At 36.3% G+C, this 26,664-nt stretch overlaps 2 protein-coding genes across 3 annotated transcripts in view; one reads left to right on the plus strand and one right to left on the minus strand.

The window, feature by feature from the left end:
• The window catches only part of LOC132797258 (neurogenic protein mastermind), an 80,426-nt gene that overhangs the window by 46,500 nt on the left and 7,262 nt on the right, over nucleotides 1-26,664 (minus strand). The window contains exon 1 of one of the 2 annotated variants that reach the window (XM_060808891.1): nucleotides 557-641. The exons of the other annotated variant lie outside the window; for it this stretch is intronic. The gene's annotated coding sequence lies outside the window, so the exon portion shown is untranslated. Of the gene's footprint in view, nucleotides 1-556; nucleotides 642-26,664 lie in introns of those variants that run through there. 2 annotated transcript variants of the gene reach the window in all.
• On the plus strand, nucleotides 11,905-14,251 carry LOC132796350 (pupal cuticle protein 20). Its single transcript, XM_060807494.1, has 3 exons — nucleotides 11,905-12,342; nucleotides 13,701-13,901; nucleotides 13,976-14,251. Exons 1-3 carry the CDS (start codon nucleotides 12,020-12,022, stop codon nucleotides 14,103-14,105), a joined length of 654 nt encoding a protein of 217 aa, XP_060663477.1. The 5' UTR covers nucleotides 11,905-12,019; the 3' UTR covers nucleotides 14,106-14,251.

Below are 26,664 nucleotides of genomic sequence, written 5' to 3' on the forward strand. Positions count from 1 at the left end.
AATGGCGCAAAAGCTACATTTCTGCTTCTTCTCCTTCACCATCACATCTTGCTGTTGTAATTGCTGCTGTTGTGACAGGTTGACGACGCGCCTGGCAGACATTTTGGCAGCGCGCTCTCACAAAAACACAAACACGACAGCGAGAGAGAGAGCTACAACGAAAAAGCGGCAAAGAGAGGCGCGCTTGGAGAGCAGCAACGGCGGCCGCTATGAAAAATCAATTTCGCAATGTTACGACGTCGATGTTGACGCTGACAGCGACAGCGACGCAGCCACCTGGTACTGCGATGTTGTGTTTGTTTGTTTGTGTTTTTGTTTTTTTTTTTTTGTGTTTGTTTTCGAATTGCTGCTGCCTGTGTGCCTTAATGTTGCTCATTAGTCGCAAATGTTGCACTCTTACTTTGCCTACTGCATTCTTGATTAAGCGAACATGTATTGCCCTGCCTATGGTCAGTCTAATTAAAACTAAACGTAACTCGTAATTTGTCATTTACAGTTACGGCAGAGATGAGTCAATGTGCATTTGTTTTGTTCTTCTTCTTCTTCTTTCACTCACCTCTTGTTCTTCGTGTTCTGCTTTAGCCCACTTTTTCTTGTTGATATGTGTATGTGTGTGTGTGTGTGTGTGTGTGTGTTTGTGAAATCACTATGTATGTGTGTGCGTGTTAGTTTTTAGCAACATAAAAAAAAACATCAACACTTTTCTTGATTTGTCCGCAAATAACAACAAAAAAAATATTTAACAAAATGCACGACGAAACAACAACAACAATTGTCACTTTTCTTCTCGACTTTGTAGCTTCGTTTTCGGTTTTGCACTTTTACGTTTTACTTTTCGCGCGCTGTGCTGTGCTTTCATTCATTTGCAGTTTGCATTTTGCATTTGCAGTTTCTCAATTTCCGTTATCGCTGTCACACTTGCGATGCTGCTATTGTTGTTGTTATTACTATTATACACTGCGTGTTTGTCAGTATGTGAGTGTGTGTTTTGTTCTGTTCTGCCGTCGTTGTCGTTCTTCTGTGTGTTTTTATGTGGCCGGCGACGACGACGACCACGAAACGCGCTCTGCGTTGGCGTTGCGTACACTGCAAAGGCTGCTGCTGAACTGAAAGCAGACCTGACACGCGGTTGCCAAGTTAGCTCAGCTCAGCTGCAGCCTGCTCTCCACACTCTCCCACACTCTTGCACACACTCGCTCTCTCTCCAGAGCTCTCTCACATTTCTACTCTCCTGCTCTAGCTGAAGCTGGCGTTTACAACAACCCCCAAAAGCTACGGCACGTGTGCACGACCACCATACGGCACCCACAACAACAACAACAACAACAACGACAACAGCAACAACTACAAAACAGCGACGACAACTTCAACTACAAAACAAGCTACGATGTGTCGGCGAGAATAACAGCGAAAGCAGCAGCACAGCAGCAGCAACAATAACAACAACAGCAGCTCAACCCTGCATTGCTATGCCGGTGTGACGTTGACGCTGACGCATACGTTGGCGTCTGCGCAGTGTGAACAGCTCGACAGCATCGCGGCTTCTCAGCCGCTAAACATGCACTGCTAGCAGTTATGCAACCAAAATTATTATTACACAGAAACAATTATATAAAATGCATTTAAAATGCAGTAAATAAATGAAATTAAAATTTTATACTGGTTTTTCATAATAATTATGTAACTCAATACCAAATGGAAAACAAAAAATTAAAATTATGTTTATAGAAATTGAATAATAGAAATTTTTTCGTAAATTTTCCTAACAGGAATGAAATATGTATGTATATGAAAACAACATTAATATTTTAAATAACTTCATACACTTTCATAATACGAATAAAATATGTATATCAAAACAAATTGAAAATAAAAGTAATTTGCAAAAATATTTTAAATATTCTTTCTCTATTCAAAAAATGTTTGTTTAAAAACATAACAGATGTTTCGATCTATATAGATCAATGATTCTTCAGTTCGTCCATAAACTTTTCACAACTATGGAAAGTTGTGCGTTTACTTCGCACACGCACTATGCTCAATGAAAACAGAGATGAAGCGAGAGTGAGAGAGTAAAAAAGCACAAATAGTGAGAGCATCTTGCACAGAAATAGAGAAGAGAGAGAAGCTGGTGGCTGTTGGAGAGAGCGAAGAGCGGAGAGCGTAGCATGCTTTTATGCGCTTTGGCTTGCCACTTGTGTAATATTGGCAATTAACTAACACAAAATGGGGTTGATTTTTGAATGGATGCGAATGCGAATGCGACTTTCACAACGAATGCGATGATGACGATGTTGACGATGACGCTGATGATTATGACGATGTTGATGCTGATGTTGATGTTGATGCTGATTTTGATGCTGATTTTGATGCGGATGCTGATGATGGGAATGAGTCGGTAATGTTGTTGAGTGCGTTGAGTCCGTTGCTTATTTGCGAATGCTACGCGAAAATGCTTGATGGCCACAAAAACAGCAGCTTGTTGGCTATTTGGCGAACCGGAAGTGCATTCAACCGGAACATTTTTGGTCAATTTGCAAAGCAATTGGTTTTTCGTCCGCCCCGCAACGGAAAAGTCAGATGCCAGGCAACGGAAAAGTGGACAGAATGAGGAAAGGTGATTTGTCGCAGACATTTGGATAACTCAATTATGTGGCAAAGTCTTAATCATGCCACTCGCAACAACAACACGGACTACGTGTGTCAATTAGCAGCTGGAAAAAGTTGTAAAGAAATTTCATGGCTTAACACCAGGTGAGCTCCCTTTCTCCCTCTCCCTCTCCCTCACCCTCACCCACTTCGCTTGTACGTTTCAATTATTTTTAGCATGCTCCAATTTTGTACTGACCAAAGCGAAGAGCGAGTACAATAAATCATTTGATTTGTACACTCTGAACCTGCAACTTGAAGCGTTCCCCCGACGACGACGTTGGGTCTGTCTTTTATCCCGCTGGGGTCGTGGATCTTGGACCCCCCTCCAAGTGCAAGTCCGGACACGTGATGTGCGTGCCTTCCGGTGCTAAATCAAGGCAAACGTTTTCAAATTGTCTTACCTGCCTTGCCATAGTCCATAGTTTGTTCTTACCCGGACTTCTCTCGGGTCTTCTCTTCTCTTCTGTTCTCCCCAGTGCCCACTCCAATGTGCAATGTGCGCATACAAACGGAAGCAACTGTAGTTAATATTTATGGCGATTTAATCTTCTCACTTGAGCGCTGCTCAGTTAAGTTTGATAGACACCCTGGCCTCAGACTCCACACAGACTCCTGGCTTCCAGCTACCAGCTGACCCTTTTTTTTGCCCCCCTGCTTCTCTATCCCTTCTCCTGCCACCAGAACAGAAGCAGTTGCTTCTAAAGCTCCTCAGTTTGTTTGCGTGTCCATTTAATTTCCGCCTGGAATTGCTTAATCAAACAGAGCAGAGCGTTTGCTATTGGGGATCTGAGCAAATCGCCTCGAATTTCGCATCTCTATCCCCCTCTCTGTCTCTCTCTCTCTCTCTCTCTCTCCTCGCTTAATGAGTAGTTGTACTTTTTTTTAAGGGGGGTTTCGACATTGACTTTGGCCGGGTTAAGCCTCCAGGGCGACCAAAAAAGCAAACAGAAAGTGCATTAGCAACAAATTGTTATTGTTGCCCAGGCGGCTGACTTTTGTCAGCCACTGTGTGCAAACACTGAGAGAGAGAGCACCATGTGTAACTAAGGGGATTCGGGATTCACCACGCACTGTGAATTTGTCAGATCGCTTATCTGACAGCTTCAACGAAATCACAGGCGTAAAACCCGGTAAAAAACTACAAAATCACATTTATTTGTTTTGGATTAATCCAACTGAAAATATGGAGAAAACTAACAAGTTGTAAGCGTATAACAGTGACTTTCACTTTCTGGAGAAATAAAGTTATTAAACAGAATCATAAATTCAATATTTGTTAGAATTCTGGAGTTAAAAAGCTAAGAATCATAATTATATTTGGAATACTTGTTAGAATTCTGGGTGTTTACAAAAGATAAGCTGATTAAATTTAAGAAAACAATCCAAGGAACAATATCATATTCAATGCATTTTTTATGTAGTTCATTAAAGATTCGCTGCGAAACTACATACATATTTAAATAGTCAATGAGATATTTGTTAATACTATACCACAAAAATACTTAAAATATACCAAACATATACCGTTTTGAATAAAAGCAAAACAGCGGGGTATTCATTTAAAAAAAACAAAAAAGGATTTCGTGTTTTAGTGCTCAAGAATTGTCAATAAGCTTCGACTATATTGGTGAATTTGCAGTTGATTGAACTAATGAACCTTTCGACTCCACTTTCAAAGCTTCCCCTTCGATTGTGTAGTGGAGATTGAGAGCTTATGAGGGATCATATCAAGAGCTGAAGAGTGTAAGAAGTGCATATGGAACAAATTTACATAGAGGGCGATTACGAGACAAAGCAACTGAGTGTGAATGCGAATGTGAATGGGGATGAGTGAGTACTTTTATTCGAAGCGAGGTCATATTGGTCTCCCTCTCTCTTTCTCTCTATCTTCCCTCTCTTTCTCTTATTTAAATTAATGGAACATAACAATTTGATGCGCTTGACACAAGTGGCAGGAAGCAAGAAGACGTTAAACGCTGCGTGCTTTCCTTTCGCTTTCGCTTTTTTTACTTCTGCTTTTGCTTTTGCTTTGAATTTTTGCTTTTTTCAATTAAACAAATAGCTGAATTTGACATTTTCTGAGCTCGAAAAGAAAGTTCAAAGGCAAATCGTAGGCTAAAAAGGAAATGACGACGCAACGTGGCGATAACAACGACAACGAAGCAGCTGAACTTCGACCTCACTTTCCATTCCCCTCCCCCCGCCCCCCCCCCACTCCTTCTACTTCCTCTGCTTTCTCCCCTTCCTCCTTCCCCCTCTTCCCCTTCCTCTCCCACTGCCATCGACAGCGCTTATCGAGTGCTGTGGCAACTTTCAACATTTTCTTTCACTGTTCCCCCTTGTCTGCTTCCTCTGCCCCTCCCTTCTCCTTTCCCCTCACCTCATCTCCTTTCTTTTCGCTTGCTTCGTGTTTGTTTCTTATCAGTGCATTGCCATCGACAATAACAGCTGCAATCGTCCTGCTGCCTAGGCAAATGTTTGTTTCCCTTCCTTTCCTCCTCCCCGCGCTCTCACCCGCATCTTCAGTTTCCCCCTTCCCACCCCTCCCCCCGCTTAAGCGATTACACACATTTATGGGTATAAACATTTCTGCAATTTCTTCAGAGCCATCTCATGATTCAATTAGCCACAGCCCAATGCGCTTAGCTGGGCGTGTCTCTTGAGTTTTCAATTGAAAAATAACAACAACAAAGAACACAATATCAAAAAAAAAACCCAACAAAAATTGATCAACAAATCATGAAAGATGAATAGACTAAGAAGATACCTTGTAAACAAAATAAAAATTGATCAACAAATCATACAAAATGGTTGCACTAAGAAACTCAATAAAAATATTGACAAACTTCGTTCAACAATTTAAAATGGAAAATTTAAATAACTATTGAAATTTACAAATCTTTCTAGGCAACTATTTCGACATCTCATTACATTTTTCATTATTTTAGATATTTTTCTAAGAAACTTTTCATATTTAAATGCTGAATGAGAAACTAAGAAGAAAGATTCAGATATAGAAACTATTTCAGCTGTTTAGAAATACTTTTAAGATTCGAAATACACTTTAAACTTTAAAGACTATTCCCATATCTCATTAAGAGCATACTTAAAACACCCCACTAAGCAAGATCTTGCGATTACAGGGTATGCAAAGCAAGCAAAGCAATTATCTATCATAGCCAGTGCCTTGCCCCCGTTTTTGCCGTTCGTGGCTTGAGTTATAGCCAAGAGGAACAAGTTAAGCAACTGCTTGTTCCCCCCTCTCTCTTCACCACTCCACTCCCACCTTGCTATCGCTATCTCTTTCGCCCTTTTTGCATCGTCAGTTTGTTAAGCTTTCGACTAATCTGATTTAATACAATTTTAATGGCTAAGAAGCATCTAAAAATAACTTAGTTACCACACAGCGCACACCAAAAACGAAAAAGAAAAAATAAACAAAAAATAAAGAAAAAGTGTTGCAATGGAAGATAAACAAAATCCTGGACAGTCGCTTCAGTTACCCTATGAATATTGCACTAAGGATTAGGATAACAATAATGTAGCATATGTCAAGTAGAGAAAACATTTTTAATCTGTTCAAAGAAATAATGAAAAGGCAACTAAAATAAAAGTAGATAAAAATGCTTGATGTTCCCAAATGTTCATATAAATGTAATTCATAAAAGTGTATAAAATATAAAGAAATTTCAATAAACTTTTATGAATTTGTATTTCAATTCAAGAAAAACCTATTTGTATTAAAAATTTCTGAAATTTCAATAAACTGTTGAATATTTGTATTTAAACTAAAAAAACAAGTGAGACAGCTATAATCGAGTATGATCGACTTTAAGACATCAATTTTCAATAAAACCATATTCTAAAAATATACCGAAAAGGTACTAAAATATACTGAATGTTATATTCGGCAAATATACCATAGAGAAAAAAATATACCAGATTGCCAGCAGAAATCTACAATCAAGTGTACCCGACTGTGAGATATCCGCTATACATTTGCAATACAAAAAGTATACTAAAAATATACCGAATTAATATACCGAAAAATAGGAATATGTTATATTTGGTATACTGATATAGAACTACACATTTTTAGTAAAACCATATTCCAAAAATATACCGAAAAATATACTGAAAATACTAAAACATTCCGAAAGCTACATTTGCTACATTGAAAAAAGTGAGTGTAATCGACTGCGAGATACTCGCTACCCATTTTCAATAAAATTATATACCGAATATGTATACCTAAAAAATACTAAAATATACCTAAGGCAATATTTGGTATATCGGTTTAGTACTACATTAAAAATATACTAAAGAGTACAAAATATACCAGATTCCAGAAGGTATTATTTTTGCCATACTTCAAGTATTTTGTATCTATTTGCAATGAAAGAAATTTAGGAAAAGAAACACTCAAAACACTAAAGTTTAACTAATATACCTTAAGAGCGAAATGGCGATTCTAAAGCAAATGATTATGAGAATAGAATCTATTTGCGGACTGTTGCATAATGAGCAGCCACAAAACTCGGAAACCAAATCGAGGCATAATCCAAAAGTGTTGCTCAAGTGGCTTAAAAAAAAATTGCACAAGACAACTTTGTACAGTCATTGCCAAAAGTATGCATACACAGACAGTTGCCAGCTGTCAGTGTCAAATTCATTGTAAATTACAAGTTCATTTGCGGCTACTTTGGCATTACAGTCCATCCACATCCGGTCTTAAGGTCTTAAGACTTTGCTTGAGCTGCATAAATTATATATAGAGGAGCAGGTCGAAGAACCGATTTTGGATGCTGCTGCTGGCTGCAGTTCAGTTAGCTCGTAATGAAACTTAATGATGCCCCATTAGCGATGAGACGCTGTCCAGCTAACTGTACAATATGCATTTTGAGGCGCCACCGATGCGCGAAGTTCACAAAAAAAAAAAAAAACAACGGAACAGCGAAACATGAAAGAAGATTGCACTTGTCTTTCTTGTGTGTGAGGGAGTCACAAAAAAAAAAAAAAAAGTAAAACGCCATTGTCAGAGTCAAAAAGACAATGAGATGGAAAGATAGCTGATGGATGGATAAAAGACCAAGGTTAAAGCAAGAGCAAAGAATGCAGCGTTAAGCTGATTGAATAGACGGATTTGAGTCAAGTGTTAATACTATTAAGAGAATTTTATGAAAAATATCATACAAAAATATTTAAAATTGACTATAAATTTAACAAAGTGGTACCAAAAATTTGCAGAAGACATTTTTTTTGTACACAATAGTATTTCTTAAATAACTACAATTTTCTTCTTCAATTTCTATCTCATCAGAAAACGAACAAAATGAAAAGAAAACCACAATTTAAAATTAACTAAAATCGATTAAAAATGCCCAAAAAGCTCAAAATTGATGTTGTAGAAAAGTATTGTACATGAAAATTATAAAAACAAAATGGTATAACTTACATGAAGTACATAAAAAGTATACAAGTAATCTGGAAAATAAAATAAAATATTCGATATATTAATTAAGAGAAAAGTAAATAAAAAATAATAATGTGAATAAACAACAGTATAGTATAAATAAATATGTATTACGGATACTATAAAAACTAACAATATTAATATAATAAGTAAGAAGTTTGACTATAAAATACTCACTATCCATTTTAATAAAATATACTGAAATAATGTACTAACAAAAATACTAAAATATGTCGGGGTCTATATTAGAAGTTCGAGTGGGTTCGACCGTAAAAAATTGAGAACTAAAATATAATATATAAATATAAACAGATAATATACCAAAAAGTATTTTTGTTAAACCACAAGTATTTATAATACATGCTAAAAAAAATAAAAATTACATTTGTTATAATGGTAGACTACTGCAATAGAAATATACCGCACGCTTGCTATTATCAAAATACCAAGTATACTAAAATATACCAAAAGTTAAATTTATTATAAAATACAAAAAATATGTGATTGCCAAGCAAAGCACTTATTGCTTAGATATTGAAATATTCTGAAAGCTATGTTTGGTATATTTATTTAATACTAGATTTGAAATATACTGTTTTGCTAGTTATTCAATTATAATAAATACTTTAAGACTACTTCGACCTCAAAATGAATCTCATAAATATTTTCCAAAGTGCGTAGAACTCAAAATGCCAATTTGGAAGAGTTCGATGAGGCAAACCTACGATTAATATACTTCGATATGAACTCAAAGCGCAACAGTTGATGATTTGAATATACCAATGCTATAATGGAATGGAAACGTAGCGATAATTGCAAAGAAGAAGACAACGGCGCTGAGAATTGTGCGAGTTAATCAAAGAGGGGCGCCAAAAGAACAAAGCGAACAAAGCTGAAATGAGTTGAGTTGAGTTGGGTTGAGTTGGGCACGCGTTCTCAATGTAATTCCCTTTGGGGCAATTGAAATCACCATTCACCATCGAAAAAAAGAACAACAAATAATGATGATCAAACAAATAATGAGAACGACGATCATGAACTCGAATGTATGTTGATGATGAGCATGATTATGATTTATTGTTGAGCTTCACTTTTCACGCTTTTATTTGATTAGTTCATCATCATCATTAATTATTATTAATTAATGAAGTTGCGTTTCGTTTATCGACGGCTATTTTTAATAACTACAACAAACAATAAACAGCAAAACAGCAACATCAAAATCTGTTGTCATTATATTAATAATTGCGGATATAAGCCGAGTTTATACCTAACTACACAACTATTCATTGTTCTTGTACAAGTTTATTTCTTTTTCTTTTTTGCCACCTCGAAAAAGTTAGTTCTCAATCTCGTTTCAGATTCTGTTCTTTTCTCTTTTTTTGGTTCCGTTTCTATTTTTATGCCAGCGGGAAAATCCAAACACTACACTTACAGCAAAGTCATCCTCATTCACATCGTCATGCATTCCATATCAAATGATTTGACAGAAATCTTCTCTTCGGGTATGCGAGACTATGCGATGAGCTTGCCAAAAATGAACTAAAGATTGGATTTCAAAGATACGACGCAAACTTCCAATCGATAAGAGTTCATAAAATCAACCAAAATGAATGTGGATTAAATAGTGTTTCAGCAGTAAGCTGAAATCTGTTATATAGAAGATATATTTCTATTGCAATCATGGCATATTCAAGCTGAGAACTTTGAAATAGTAGTGCGGCAGAAAAAACAACAAAAACAACGTACAAAATTTAGTTAAAACAGTTGATTAGTCTTTTTAAATTTGAAAAGCGCTGCTATTTCAAAGTTCATAACTGTAAGAATTGAAAGAGAATAACTTTTTAAACTTGAATTAATTTTAAAGAAATGTTCGATCGGGATTATAAAACTTCGACGACGTCTAATTTAAATAGTTTGTACAAATATCTCACGAAGTTTGATTAGAATTTTTAAAGAATACTTTATATAAGACCTTTTAAGGAATATAACACAAATTTCTAAACAAACCCAATTGCTAAGCATTCGCCTATTGACATTGAGCTTAGTTGGCGATGAAGACACTTTAATAAAGATTTATAAATTCAAAAATACCATAAAATATCAACAACAAAAATACCAAAAATGAAACAACTCAGTATTTAATGAGATGTTCGAATTAAAGTTGTATATAATACTTTCAACCGAAGAAAAACTTTTATACATTTTATAAGAATTATTTAAGAGCAAACGTAAAAGCGAGTAAATGTAAAGCATTCAACCAAAATCAAAGAAAAGTTTATTCAGAAAGAATAGAAGAAACTCAGTATTAAGTATGAAGTAAAGTATTCTATACAAAAAACGTCTAAAAGAGCTTTTTAAGAATACAATAAAATTTCGAAACAAACCCAATTGCAATGCATTTATCAGTTGGCTTAAAGTTTAGCTGCGTCAGTTGGCGATGAAAACATTCCTAATAAAGATTTATATTTAAAGAAAATACCAACAAAATACCTAAAATGGTGGAACTCAGTATTAAATACAATGTGCTAATAGAAGTTGTATAGAATACTTTCAACCGTAGAAAATAATAATAAAAATTTGAAGGAACTTAGGTATAAACAACTTTAAAGCATTCGAAAGTTGGCTTAGAGCATAGATGAGGTAGTTGGCAATAAAATACTGTCAGTAAAATACCATAAAATAACAAAGAAATATACCTAAAATGAAGAAACTCAGTATTACGATGTTCGAATACAAATATTCAATTCAACTTTCAAACGAAGGAAAAATTAGATCAATTTTATAGAGCTATATAGAGCCGAGTTAACTGGCGATAAAATACCGTCCACAAAATACCAACAAATATACCAAAAATTAAGAAACTCAGTATTATATACGAGGATTAAAGTTGTATAGAATACTTTTAAGCAAATAGAAATTATATACATTGTAAAGAACTAAGGTATAAGCAAAGATATTAGCAAATGTAAAGCATTCACCAGTTGGCTTAAAGCTTAGCCAAGTTAGATGGCGATGGAAACATTTCTTTGACGCAATCAAAAGCAGAAGTTCTCTAAGACAAAAGGGCAAAGAAACGAATCTGAAGAGGGAAATGTTATGGCTACCGTTTACGGATTTGCTTCACGCGCAGAACATCGTCAAGTTGTTTGTTGTGGCCAAGCCATGTTTGGAGCGGCACTTTTAAGCCCGATTGTAATGATTGCCCTCAAGTGAGTCAAAAAAACAGAAACAGAAACGAAACGAAAACAAAAACACTCGAGCTGTGAGAAGCGAGGCGAGCCGGAACTCCAAAGCGCTCTAAAAACATGGCGAGTGTTAATGATGGAATGCGATGCTATAATTAGTTAAAGCCGCTAAAATGTGCTCCCCCTCCCCTTCCCTTCTCACCCCTCCCTCCCAACTTGCCACACACTCCCTTTTGCACACCCTTTGAAGAAGTTGAAGAGTCTTTGCATTAATTACGTACAAAATGAAATTCGAAAAATTTGAAAATTGCAAAAAGCGTTTTGGTGCATGTCAGCATTTGGCTAATTAAACGGCCAAAAATGAACAGCAGCAAAACGAGTTGAAAACACACTCACACACACACACACACACACACACATAAAAAAAGAATAAGAAGCAATGCGAAACTAGCTGAAGAGAAGAAGAGGTAGACAGCAGACAAGACTTGAACAGAAAACAATTAAAATTGAGCATGACTCCCAAACTCTGAGCTCTGAGCTGAGACTATAAAACCAAAGCGTCGCCTTCCAACCACAAACAGTCGAGTCTTGCCTCTTCGTTCTCGTTGTTGTCGCCTTTTTTTGTTGCCTTTTTTTTGGTTGTGAGTTGTCAAGTGAACTAAAGTGAAGTGTTTCTGCCGCAAAAGTGCAAAAGAAGAAGTAGAAGATGTTGCATCAACGTGTTGTCCTTGCCTCCTGCCTGCTGCTTGCCAGCTTTTTGGTCGCCGTCTCCGGCGGACGCCTGCCCCAACGCTATCTGCCCTCCAATCAGTATCTGGCTCCCCAGGCTAGCCACAATCAGCTGCACTATCATGGCGTTAGCGGTGGCCAGGCAGCGCACAGCCGCATCGGTGGCATTGGAGGTGGCGTTGCTGGTGGCGCCTCAGCCTATGCTGGACAACATGGAGCAGCTCCTCATCGCCAGACGCCGCAGATTCCCATTGTGCGCAGCGACTACCAGAGCGATGCCAGTGGCAACTACAACTTTGGGTGAGAATGACACGCGATAGTTCCAAGGATAGTAGCGATGGTGTTACTATCGCTACAACTATCGCAATTACTTTCAAGGCAGTTTCGAAAATCTATAGAAATAATATTGCTTAATGGCAAACGATAGTTCAAAGGATAGCAGCGATGGTGTTACTATTGCTACAACTATCGTCTTTATTTTTAAGGCAGTTTCGATACTCTATAGAAATAATATTGCTTAATGGCAAAACGATAGTTCAAAGGATAGTAGCGATGGTGTTACTATCGCAATAGAAATACTACAACAACTCAGACACAATTCCGCAAATTTAATTCTATTTCTAAGCTTTACTATCACTAGAACTAGCTCTTAGTTACTATCGCTACAGCTATCGTCATTATTTTCAAGGCAATTTCGAAACTCTATATAAATAATATTGTATAACTTTCGTATTTCCACAACTTGAATTCTATTCAAACTCCTTGCGATTGTAAAATGCTTTACTATCGCTAGAACTAGTTCAAAGTTACTATCGCTACAACTATCGCTATTATTTAAAAGGCAGTTTCGAAGCTCTATATAAATAATACAGCGTAATCGAATTATATTTTGTATTGGTAACTTGCGTAATTAAATTCCATTTTTTAATGTTTAATTTTGTAATTTCGCAAATTCGATTCTTTTCTTCGCTTCCTCGAATTTGTAAAATGCTATCGCTACAACTAGGGTAAACACTTTTAAAACACTTTAGCAAACAAAATTTCAGTCAATAAACTTCGAAGAAATATTGCAGCACTTTTGAAATAATCTGCCAGTTGCTATTAGCAGTTGCTATTAGCAATTATTAACTATTTAATTCAATTTTATTATAAGGATAGGCTTGCTATTATAATATGCGATATTATGGCTATCTACGCATAAAATTGTAAGGGGAGAGTGAGAGTCAATGGATGTCTTAAAAGGCAACCTAATGGCAACCCTAAACTCTTTCATAATGAATTTCTTAAAGAAGTTTCGCTTTGAAAAGTTCCCAATTTAAATATGAACTCATTTTTTTTATAAATCTATTAGGTATAAAATCATAACAAAATACCATAAAAGTACTATAGCATATTGTAGGGACATTTAAGAATTTCTCTTTTTAACATTTTACATTCTAAATTCCTATAAATATTACCAACGACTTCTCTAATATGATTTGAACTCTTTTCCCTACTATGAAAATACCATAAATGAAAAAAAAAATACCATACTAGGAAAATTTTCGAATCTCTCTTCTAAACATTTAACGGAATAGCAACATCAAAATTCTACAATTATATAAATATTACCAACGACTTCTCAACTTTAATTTGAACTCTTTGTGCACTTTTTGCAGCTTCGATACTGGCAATGGCATCCATCGCGATGAGACCGGCGAGTTCAAGGGAGGCTGGCCACATGGTTCTCTGGGCGTGCGTGGATCTTACTCCTATACTGGGGACGATGGCCAGCAGTATACCGTTAACTACAAGGCCGATAAGAACGGTTTCCATGCCGAGGGTGCACACTTGCCCACCTCCCCTTCGCTGCCCGCCGAGTAAGTTTGCTCCCCTTCTCTCCCTCTTTTTACTCTCGAAATACTAAATGAATCTCATCCTATGTTCTTTGCAGTCCTCATCAACATCGCAGTGCTGCAGCTGCTGGCGGATATCATGGCAATGCCTATCATGGTGCAGCCAGTTCTCCGGCGTCTTCTTCACGTTATCTGCCTCCCGGTTATCGCCAGCGCAGACATTACTAAGCAAAACAAAACAACAACAGATCTCCCCCGCCCTCAATTGCGATCGAATCGACCACAGCGCTCAATTTATACATAGTTCTATTCATTAAGAAATATACATACATATATTTTCTACCGAATGTGAATAAAGTTTAGTTGAATATTTCCCCGAAATATTGCACAACAGACTTTTCATTTTATATTTTACAGCTCGTGAAGATAAAATATAGTATATTTTGAATGTTATAGTATATCCATATACCAAATATGCGCTTGGTATATTTCAACACATTACTCTCTTTAACAAAATGTTCTATTCCATTAAAAAGATATACATTTTAAAAGCATTTCCCGATATTTCTCAAATTATTCCGATTCATATAACACATTATTAATATCAAATATTCCAAATATACCTTATATTTTAGTATATTTTGAATGTTATAGTATATCGACATACTTTTCGATAGACTTTTCGGTATATTTCAACACATTACGCAAGCAAAATATTCCAAAACTGATTAGAACGAAACAATTAGCAAATTGCATATGAAACTGAGGTAAGAAAGCAATTTTCTAAATAAAAGATATTATTCCCCATTTTATTTATTATGAGCCACTTCTAAACATTTCCCATTATTCAAAAGAATAATACTTATAGATCTCAGAATTTAAATTTATATCATATGCCCAATATCTTCTATAATGTTTCCACATTTGAAATACAATTTTTTGTGTTATTTCCGACCACATTAATTTAAATTTCGTATTATCCTCGCATTTTATGGCAATTCCCATTTTTTTTCTTCATCTAACTCCCTGCATATTTAGCGTATGCTCGCATTTTTCTGCCACAAAGTTAGCCAAGCATCTGCTGCTTCAAAAAAAAAACACTCATACGCCCTGTTGACTGTCGTCGTCATTGCGTCGTCGTCGTCTCCTGGCACGCCTCTTTGCTGTTCGATGTTTAAATGCTGCATGTTCTCGACTTTTTGGCAAAGTTTCATCGTCAGGCAAAAGTAAAACTGATTAATATGCAGTTAAGCAGCAGTTAAAACAACAACAAAAACACCAAAAGCCACAATTGGCCTCCCTTCTTCTTCTTCGAATTTGCCAACTTCTAAAATCAAAACAAGCTAAAAAGTTGTCGCACTCAACTTTTATTCTTTCAGCTGTTTTTTGTTTTGTTTTGTGTGCTTGGCAACTTTTTGGCCATTGTCGAGAACATTAATCATATATACGCATCCATATATAACTGAGAGAGAGAGAGAGAGAACGAAAGAACAAGACCATAAAACCATCTAGATAGCATTTGCCATTTTCCATATACTTAGTGTAGTATGCATTCTTAAGTAGTCTGCATGCAAAAAGTGCAAAAAACGTGAAAAAGAGAAGTCTTAAAGATGCTGTCGACAATTGCTGCAAAATGCGAAATGAGCTAAACAATAATAGCAAACTTTTAGTAAAGTTGTAATATTCTGACTAGAAGATACTCTGCAAAGGATTAGAGGAAATTTCATTACGTGAACTATCACAACATTTCCTGGCATTGCATATTTAAATATTAATTTACAGAAAGATAAAGTAAAGTTAGAGTCCTATGCCAAAATTTCACAATCTTATATCTTCTAGATCCAGAGATTGTCACGTAAACAATGTAAATTGATTTAGAATTCGTCAAATTTTAGAATAATCTATATTTTGAATGTATTAGTATATCAATATACCAACTAAACATTTCGGTATATTTCAGTTTTTAATCGGTATAATAATTTGATATACTTTAACTATAATATGTAGTAGCTCGGTATACCAAATATAAATTTCACTATACTTCAGTATTTTTGGTATGGTAATTCAGTATATTTTAACTATAGTATATATATAGTATATCGATTTACCAAATATACATTTCGGTATACTTCAGTAATTGCTTGGTATATTAATTTGGTATATTTTACCTAAAGCATATAGTTTAGCGATATACCAAATATAATTTTCAGCATGCTTCTGTATTTTTTGCTGTTTGATTTTTGCAGTAGTATATAATATATACCTAATATACATTTATGGTAGGTATACTTCAGTATTTGTTGGAATAGTAGTTTAGTATGTTTTGAATATTGTATATAAATACAGTATATTGATATACCAAATATACATTTCGTTATACTCTAGTATTTTTGTGTCATTTAATTTAGTATATTTCAACTATAGTATTTAATATATAGTATATCCATATCCATATACCAAATATACTTGCTTGATGTATTAATTGAGTATATTTCAACTATAGTATGCAGTATCGATATACCGAGTATAAATTTCAACATACTTCTGTATTTTTTGGTATATTTTAACGACAGTCTATAAACACCCTTTGACAGCATTCGCATTTCTCACAGAGTATTTTCGTTGAATAGAAAGAAAGAAAAAAGTGCAAGAAATTGTCAAGTTTTGAGCATTGTCTCTCCTAAAAAAAACTTTTGTTCATAGAATTTTCCCTTAGCATATTTAGCTGTCACTTTCTCCCTCCTTTCCTTACTACGATGATATTCTCCATTCAATTTTTTTTTTTTGTATTTTTTGTGCATTCTCTGCTCATTTATCGTTTCGTATTCGCATTTCGTTGATGTTAAACGACGGTCGCATTAATTAAAATTACACAGCATCGCATCGCCTGGGGGCGTCGAATACTTTGTGGGGGAAGGGGGGGAGAGGGGGGAAATCTTCATAAATTAAAAGGGCGCTTATGAATTTTATGAATTATATTTCCCCATTAGAAGCAGACATTGGCTCAGGCTCGAGGCGACAAAGGGAAGGCGACAGAAAAAAGAGAGGAGAGGAGAGCCCGAAAGTAGGCAACATTCTTATTGAATTTCATTGGACGTCGCCTTCTGCAATCATTTGCATGCATGTCTGTGCATGTTTAACCACACAAGTTACACATGTACACCCTGCCCTGCCCTTTCCCTCCCCACTCCCACATTCCCTTTCCCTTGCTGTCGAGCACTGCACTCACTTAATTTTATGCCAAAACAATGACACGCCATAAATTTAAACGGATTTGCGTTGCGCCTCGAGCAAAGCGTCGCTCACCCTCGCAACGCCTTCGTCGGGGGAAAGGGGAGGGAAGGGGAGGAGGAAGGGTGTGAGTGTTGTGCAACGCGCTTGTTGCCTCCAGGGTTGCCACCCACACACACACACACACAGACAGCTTTGAACTTATTTTGCCAAACGAATTTAAAGTTCACATTTATTTTAATGTTTACTTCTTTTGGTGTCAAGTGTTGGACAGCCCTTAAAAGCGGTCTGCAAGGGCTTTTCCAACACTACTTTTCGTGACAGACGGCTTTAAACTTATTTTGCCCAACGAATTTAAAGTTCACATTTATTTTAATGTTTACTTGTTTTGGTGTCAAGTGTTGGAGTGTTGGACAGCCATCAACAGCGGTCTTCAAGAGGTTTTCCAACACTACTTTTGCGTGTGTGTGGCAAATTAAGCAATTTTTTAAACGAGCGGGGTATTAAAAGTGTAGCGCAAAAAGTGAGAAATTTACCCGAGCACAGAGTTGTAATCACTTTACATTTACATTTTCCTCCCCTGCAAAAAGTTTTTCTTGTGTTTTTATTAAGTGCTTTTTCTGCATTGGGCTTAAACTGCACTCTAACACTGACAATATACTGCGGAGCTTGCAACTGCCACAGGCTCAATTGCAAGCCCCAAAGACTTAAATAGTTGCAAAATTATGAGTTTCTCTGACATTTATGAACTGCACTTAAAGCCACGACGAGAGAAAGAGAGGGAGAGAAATGTTAAAAGCGCAGACTGTAAACGTTAATTAGCTTATAAAAACCACTGAATTATAATTTAAATATATTACTTCACTACACCACAAATATACCAAAATCCATATTTATATAGAATAGCATTCATAATATACCATGAGAGATGCCTGTGTGACATTATTCTTAATATATACTGAATATTATCCAACAAAAATACTAAAATATACCGACATCTATATGTGGTATATTTAAAATATTACATTCAGGATTATACCATAAAGTGTATCAAATAATTATACCACAAAAATACTTAAAAATATACCAAGTACTGAATTAGGTATATTTTTATAGTAATACATTTAAAATATACCATAGAGTGCAAAATATACTAGATTTATATATGCTTATAACATGTACTATAACGATATACCAACTAAACATATCTGTTTTTTTTCGGTATACTAATTTGATATATATAATTGATAATACTGCAGTCTATAAACACCTTTTGACAACATTCGCATTTCTCACAAAGTATTTCCGTTGAATAGCAAAGTGCAAGAAATTATCAAGTTTTGAGCAAAAAAAAGAAGTTTTTTGTTCATAGATTTTTCTCTTAGCATCTTTAGCCGATAGTTTCTACCTCTTAACTGTGATGATATTCTAAAATCATAATAAATAAATAGTAATTTGTTTATATAAACTTTGCTTCTTCTCTTCTCTCCCTTCAGCTTATTATTCCTATCGATGCCATATATTTTGGCATTTTATTGCATTAGCTCATTGCTTAAAGCGGCCATCGTGACAGCATCTTTCATCTTTGACCAACTAACTATTCCAAGAGGTTTATAAAGTTGCTTTCTTCCCCTCCCTCCCTCAATCAGCGTGACTCCAGCGGAAGATGGCAAGTAACAAGTAGTAAGTAGTTAACTTGTGAAAGCTATGCGAAATCTTAAAGCCAAAAGACGTGCAAATAATTTGCCAAACTGGAGCAAAACTTGTACTTGGAATTGGCTGGGAGCGGAGAAGGGGGAGAGAGAGAGGGATTGCGTGCCTGTCAGCTAAGGACGCCATCTAGCGGCGTGTCAGTCAGACTTGAAATTTACACACATACAAACACACGTACACTTTATTTTGATATTGATATGGCAGTTGCACGCACAACGCTGCGCTCCACGCACTTGCCTAAAAGCTTCCCCTTCCCCCTTCCCCCTTTCCCCTCCTCCTCCCCACACTCTGCTGCGTGTGTGTGTGTGTGTCTGAGTCATTGTCCCTCCAGCTCACTTCTCACTTCTCGCTTCTCTCGTTACCCGTTACTCGTTACTCGTTACTTCGTCCCAACGGGCATCATTTTCATTAAAATTTTAATAGCCAGCCAGTCAGTATATATGTGTGTGTGTGTCTCAGTCCTTCCCTCCTCTCCCACTCCTTCTCATTCTCCACCCCTTTGCAACTGCCTGCCAACTAACAACAAGTCAAGTCATATCCATAACTTGTCTAAAACAATGTCCTTCTCAGTCCAATCTCAAGAGTCACTCAACACTGAAACTTCCTTCGTGCCGTCGAAATTACTTCACTCTGTTTATTTTGCCACATTTTCAAAGCTAAGCAAATACAATGTTAGCGCAAAACGTTTGCGAAGAGTGCATTAAAAGGGAAATAAAAAACAAGTGAATGCAAGAAAATAGAAGAGTATTTATCAAGTTCATTTTAACGTTTATATGACGCAAGAGTTTGATAATTATCAAAGCTAAGCCACAGTTTAAAGCTAAGTAAATGCAAAGTCAGTTGCGAATAGCACAGCAAAAGGAAAATAAAAAATCAAGTGAATCGAAAAAAATTGGTTATCAATATGAATTATTAAGTTCTCAAGTTGATTTTTAATTTGAGTCTCATAAATATTAAAGCTAATCCATATTTTTCAAGGCCAAGCAAATGAAACCAGCTCAAAGCGTTTGCGAATAGCACAGTAAAAGGGAAATAAAAGTTCTAAATTATATTAAGTTGATTTTAAATTTGACACAAATTTTTCCTCAATATCAAAGCTAATTCACACTTCACAGCTAAGCAAATGCAAAGTCAACTCAAAACGTTTACGAACAACGCAGCAAAAGAGAAATAAAAAACAAGAGATTGGAAGAAAATAGAAGAGTTTGTTTAAAATGAAAGAACATTGAAATTGTATTCTGCAGTTTTAATCAGCTAATGCGATCAACTAAACTTACTTTGAGAAGATCTTCTAAAGCAAGTTTTTGTTGACAAGGAATGTCTATAAATCAAGTTATATAGACAAAAGCGAACTTAAAGCTTTAAACGCGAATGAACCCTAAGAGCAAGTTGTGGTTGCTGTTGCTGTTGCTGTGGTCGGAAAGAAGTGTCTGTATATCCATCTGTCTGTCTGTCTGTCTGTCTGTCCGTCTGTCTGTTTGGTTGAACCGCAGCAATGAGTGGACACATATGTATGCAATAAAACCAAAGTGTAACCAAGTGATGAACGCATCGAAGGCGAATAAGAGCGAAAGGGGGTGAAAGGGGGAAGCGTGAAGAGGGCAAGGGGAAGGGGGACAGTAAGAGATTGTGTAAAACGCAAACAAGAAATTCCAATAAACTAATTTGCACACGAAAGCGAGTCACAGCGAGAGAAACATGCGAAGGAAATGGAAATAAAACTCAGGGGGAGGGAAGCTGTTTAGAGGAGGGGAAGAGGGAGCCAGAGAGAGAGAGAGGGAGCGAAAGGGAGAGCTGTCGGGCAATGTCGGAATATTTGTGTATGAATTTTAAGCAGCTGTAAAAAATGCAAAGCCAATAAAAGGGATAAAATTGAAAAGCGCCACGACACATGGAGCAAGAAGGAAGGAGGGGAAAAAGGGAAAAGGGGAACGGGAACTGGGGATAACTGTAATTGTAACTGCTCTCGTGAAATATTTACAAAGTGTGTTCGGCATGGCGATAATAAATTAGCGTCGCGTTTCGTATTATTGACTGGATTTTGAATAATAACACACAAAGGAGCCAAAAGGAGCCGCAACAACCGACGAGGGGACTACCGAAGGGGGTGGTGAAAAAGTGGGGGGTGCAAGGTGCCTGAATCGAAATGCGAAGAAATGCGAGCTGGAAACCCAAGAGTTGCCATAAGGCAAGAAAAGCGTCTCAGCAGACAAGGGAACACACTCTAAGAGAGAGTGTGAGTGTTTGTGAGAGTGTGTGTGTGAGTGTATGTATGTATGAGTGTATGTGTGAGTGTGTGTTTATCAGTGTATGTGTCTGTGTCTGTATTTCACACAAGTCAGCACAATTGCGCACATAAATTTAATGCGCCAAATAATATGCAAGACAAGTGAAACGCATATTTAAGTTGACTACGACAACGACGGCGAATGTGAATGTGAATGCGAATGTATTCACATTCATACACTCACACTCGTATTCATACCATTCACTAGCAACTTCTTTTCGGCAGCAAGCTTCAAAAACTGAAGGGGAAACAGCAGAGCGTGCAAAAGTTTGCACAGTGTCAAAATACAGCACAATAATAACCACAAAAATAAAGCTTTGATGAGCTTTATCTTACGCAAAAGTATCAGTTTAAGCTATGAACAAATACGACATGAACTTGATTGTTAGCTAAACAATAATAGACACAAAAAGCTTTAATGAGCTTTATCTTACGCAAAAATTTCAATTGAATTTGAGAGTAAGCTAAACATAATTCAAGCTAAAGTTTCAAGATTATACATTTTTCAGTGAACTTTTTAATTGTAGCTATTTAAGAGCTTTAGGATTAATAGAGCTTTAAAATGATTGATTTCACATCTAGGTATAAATATATAAACATTAAGATCTTAATTAGCTTTAGAGAGCTATGTATTTAATATCCAAGTATTACAAATGAACTTTCAGATTAGCCATTTTATTTTCAATTTTACAAATGTAGCTTTGCTTTCAGATAGATAGAGCTTAAATAATATTGGTTTCATATATATAACATTATTCAAATATTTTCAGGAGCTTTTTTAAGGCTTTTGTCCATATACTAAAATGATTTTAATGAACTTTAACCTCGCCAACTTAAAAATATGCTAAAAACATTGCACTTGTCAAGCTCACTTCAAAGAGCTTTTGCAAAATAATAAAATCTAGTCACAAGTGAAGTGTTTTTAAGGTAATGCTCGGCGCTTATGTACCACTGTGGAGCTGCACAGTGCAACTGGAAAAAAACTTGAAAAACTTTCTACTTTTTGCAACGTTGTTGTATGTACACATTTTTTTTTGTGAACAACTTGAGATTTACACAAAATACATCGTCGCACACAAGTAGAGAGGAGGCAAAAGTGAGGGGATGAGGGGGAGAGGAGGTACATACATACAGCTGTGGACTCATTTGAATGTATTACAACAAGTTTTAGACGTACAAAATGCCAGAGCACAAAGGACACACACAGAACGATGTTGCCGACATGAATTATTTAGAACACCCAAGCGAAATGAGCGTGGGGTGTGAATGAGAAACAGCCAAAGAGCAGGCGATGGAGGGGGAGGGGTAAGGGGGAGAGAGAGAAGCCCCTTCCACCTCTTCTACACATACAGTGGATACGTGTGTAATGTTTGATTAAATTTGTTGCCACTTGTTGTAGGTCGCTTTTTTGCGCCTGCTACGCGAGGCGTCGGAAATTAACTCGTTTTATTGCGCATTTCATTTAACGAGCCAAACGAGAACTACGCGAGGGGGTGGCATCATGAAAAGCAGAGGGTGGGCCACTAACTAATTTCTCAATTGCAGTTTTGGGTCAAATATCATAACATATCTCTCTCTTGCAAGCTACCACACATTATTCACAAGCAAGGCGAAAATGAACTAGTAAGAAAGCTACAGACGAGTGTGCTCGACTATGAGATACCCATTGTGAATAAAAGGAAAAAAGTGCGGTATTAATTTGAAAATATACCAAATTAATATACCGAAAAAATACTGAAATATGACAAAGACAATTTTTTGGTATATTAAAATAGTATTACATTAAAAATATACCATAGAGTGCAAAATATTCCGGATATACCAAAAAATATACCGAAAATGTACTAACAAATAAGAAAGTTACCGTCGGATACTAGATTTTAAATAAAAACCAAACAGTACGGAATTAATTTTAAAATATACCACATTAATATACCGCAAAATTCTAAAAATATATACCGAAAATATAGAATTCTTCCTTAAAGTAAGACAATGCGCTATTATTCATAAAATTTGACAAAAATACTAACAATATACCAAAGGCTATACTTGGTATATTGATATAGTACAACATTCAAAATATACGTTAGAGTGCAAAAATATCAGATTGTCAGCCAAAGCAATTATGACCCGTAGTCAGGGTATTTCTTATATAGCTTCGACATTTTTATCTGATCGCATTCAAATTTTAAGGAATCATGAAAAATATAGTTATTATTGTAAATAACAAAGACTCTAGCTATGAAATTACACTTGTTATTTGATTGTTGTCGATCTGTGTGCAAACATAACAAGTGCTTTCGAGAAAAATGGTATCTCTATCTCTTATAGACTCTGAGATTAAGGTGTTCATACCCTATCGTTTATAGGGTGTCTCTTTCTGCCAGCACAAAATTATAATACCCTTCTACAATAAGAGTAGCGGGTATAAAAAAGGCGCAAAATATATGGGGGCAGTGGTGGGTTAAGCCTCGCAAGGCAATCAACAATTGTTGCATGAATAAACAGGCAGTGGTTGCTGCTGATTGTTTGAGGCTAATGATTGCCAGCACACAGATCACTGCGCAATTTTTCCTCCTCGCCAAAAGATGAGGAGGATGAGGAGTGCGAGGGCGAAAGGGAGGAGAGGAGAGGGGAAAGTTGGAGGTGGCTCCAAATTGTGCCATCAAAAGTAATGCGTAGGAGGGAGAAATTATAAGGGACAATGCCTGCCTGCCTGGATGTCTGTCGACAGTTGGGAGATGAAAATAGATGGACACGCTATGGAAAAGCCTATGGAAAGTGGGTAGGAGGAATTCAGTTACGACTGAAACAAATTGCAGCTCAAGCAAGGAGAATGGGAAGCAGATGGAAAGAGTTTCTTAGATAAGCGGCAAGAATGGACTTCATAACATTTCAAGACTTCAAGTTAAGGAAAGTCACTAAAGTGTAGTTGAATTGTAAAAAGCTGAATTTGAAATGAGAATGAACAATACAAGAAATGAAATCTTTATGACTTACTACTAATCTTTAATGAATTACTAAATAAATAAATGAATTCTTAACTTTGAAAAATGCAAAAAATAACTATTTTCACTAGCAAGATAATAAAAAAAAGGTTTCAAAGTTTTGCAGGTGGCAGCCGCAAATGAAATTTGCCATAAATTTGCTTCACACAAATGGAATTTTGTAAATATTTATTGAACAGTTGCATTGACCCCTCTGGCCAAAAATTTCATTTAAAATAATTGCATTTGACCCCAAGGGCGTTGGGCCGCAAAAGAAAAGCACAAAAATAAGAAATCCCCAATCCCCCAAAAACCAAACCGGAAACCGAAGCTCTAACTCGCATATCTAATAATTTTAAGTCCACATAATTCAATAGCATCGGGAGAGAACAAGCCCCAAAGGCAAAAGTTTTGCTCTTCTTTTTTTTTGTTTACAATAATAAACAATTTACGAAGGAGCAATAACAAACTATACGATTGTGTAGGCCGCTTTCTCCCCAATTCCCAACTCCAACTCTTTTGCGCATAACTTTTCCTCTTGTTTGTTTGTTTTGTGTGAAACTTTTGGGATAGTTGGTTAAGTGAATGTGTATCTAATTTCCCAATAATTATGCGAGTTATATCATTTCAAATTCAATATATATGTGGTCAGAGTTATAAATCAAAGCGCTATATTACACATATGTAACTTGTTTACGAACTTCAGCACAACAAAGTTGATAAAGCTCTTTATTAGATTAAAGCTATACGAAAAATGATTTACGCATAAAAATATGCTTAGACTTCGCAACTTATTTAATGTAATTAATTTACTGCTTGAAAATAATGTATGGAATATGATTCAAAGATGATTTCAAATTTATGCTGATAGATTTATCCAGAATATAATGTTTTTTACTACTGAAATTGATTCTGAGATGATTCAAGATTTATAAGGATAGGTTTATCTAGTTCTAAACAACTAAAGCACATTTTCTGCGTAGCTTAAAAAGCAAGCACTGTAGCAAATTTCAAGTCGATAGCTCAAAAACTGCGTCTTTAGTTAGCTAAACAACACGTGGACAGACAGACAGCCGGATATCAAACACATTGGTGATAGAGGGCAGACCTCATCGCATTTCACACATAATTACAGGGTAGATAAGACAATATGTTTGGAATATGGTTTTTACTAAACAGATTGATTCTAATATGATTTATAAGAATAAATTTATCTAGACATAAACAATTAAAGCACATCTTCAACAGAGCATAAAAAGCAAACGCTGTAACAAATTTCATGTTGATAGCTCAAAAACTGCGACTCTAGTTGGCCAAACAATTTATGGACAGACAGACAGGATGTCAAAAACAACACATCAAATTGCTGTGAAATTGGAACACAAAATAGATGTGGATGGAGGGCAGACCTCATCTCATTTCACACATAATTACAGAGTAGATAAGACAGTATGTTTGGAATATGGTTTTTACTAATTATATTGATTCTAAGATGATTCCAAATCCATTAGGATATAATTATCTAGTTGTAAACAATTTAAGCACATCTTCACCATAGCATTAAAGGCAAGCTCTGTAGCAAATTTCATGTCAATAGCTCCAAAACTGCGACTCTAGTTGGCCAAACAATTCATGGACAGACAGACAGCAGTATGACAGAAACTACACTTAAAATTGCTGTGAAATTTGAACACAAAATGGACGTGGATGGGGGATAGACCTCATCTCATTTCACACATAATTACAGGGTAGAGACAAGAAGAGACAATGGCTGTTTGAGCCAGCACTCAACAAGGGATTCGGTGCTCGGTGCTGACGTAAGCAGCCAGAAACAAATTCAAATAGAATATTTACATAAGTATAAATATTTTGTGGCATACTTTTAGGCAGCTCAAATTTACGGGCGGAGAAGTTTTGCGGTTTTTTTTTTTTGAGGGGGGGATTTTGTGGCAACTACTTAAGCTGCCAAAGGGAATTTCGTTGCCATTTGTCTTCGGTCTTCGGCGTCGCATTTTTCTCGCTCGGCTGGAAATCAAATTGACAGCGACAGCCACAAGTGGGTGGCAGAAGGAAAACAGCAGACGTGTCTGCTGCAGAGGCACTCCAGCATGATTAGTAAGAGGACAGACAGACAGACGGACGGAGAGACAGGTGGAAGATTCACGTGAGCCGTCATGTCACAATGCGGCGTCGAGCACATAAATCTAAGCTGAAATTCGAACTGGACGAAGACGAAATGGAGTCGAGGCGGTTTGATAAAGCCATCAAAATCTGAGAACTTTTAGCCAGACAACGACGACGGTGGCAAGTACAATTTTTTATTTATTTATCACCTTGCAGAACTCCGTTCCCAGGAGTTCTTATGCTGGCGCTTATCGAGTTGGACAGCTGACAGACATGGAGACAGAAGAAGAAGTCTGGCTGAGACGACAACATTTTCAAGTGGCAAACCGCACAGCGCACTTGCAACTTCTCTCTCGCTTCTCTTTCTCTGATAAATGGTCTGCCTGTCAAACAAATTCCCATTCTCCCCCTTTCTCTCTGAGTTTGTAGCAAACACGCAACGACA

Source organism: Drosophila nasuta, chromosome X, assembly GCF_023558535.2.
Source record: "Drosophila nasuta strain 15112-1781.00 chromosome X, ASM2355853v1, whole genome shotgun sequence".
NCBI lineage: Eukaryota > Metazoa > Arthropoda > Insecta > Diptera > Drosophilidae > Drosophila > Drosophila nasuta.

Excerpts from the sequence above, each read along its gene's own strand:
- LOC132796350 (XM_060807494.1), top strand. The coding sequence starts at position 12,020 with ATGTTGCATCAACGTGTTGTCCTTGCCTCCTGCCTGCTGCTTGCCAGC. Across the intron at positions 12,343-13,700 it reads AGTGGCAACTACAACTTTGG|CTTCGATACTGGCAATGGCA; the intron begins GTGAGAATGACA and ends CACTTTTTGCAG. Across the intron at positions 13,902-13,975 it reads TCCCCTTCGCTGCCCGCCGA|TCCTCATCAACATCGCAGTG; the intron begins GTAAGTTTGCTC and ends TGTTCTTTGCAG.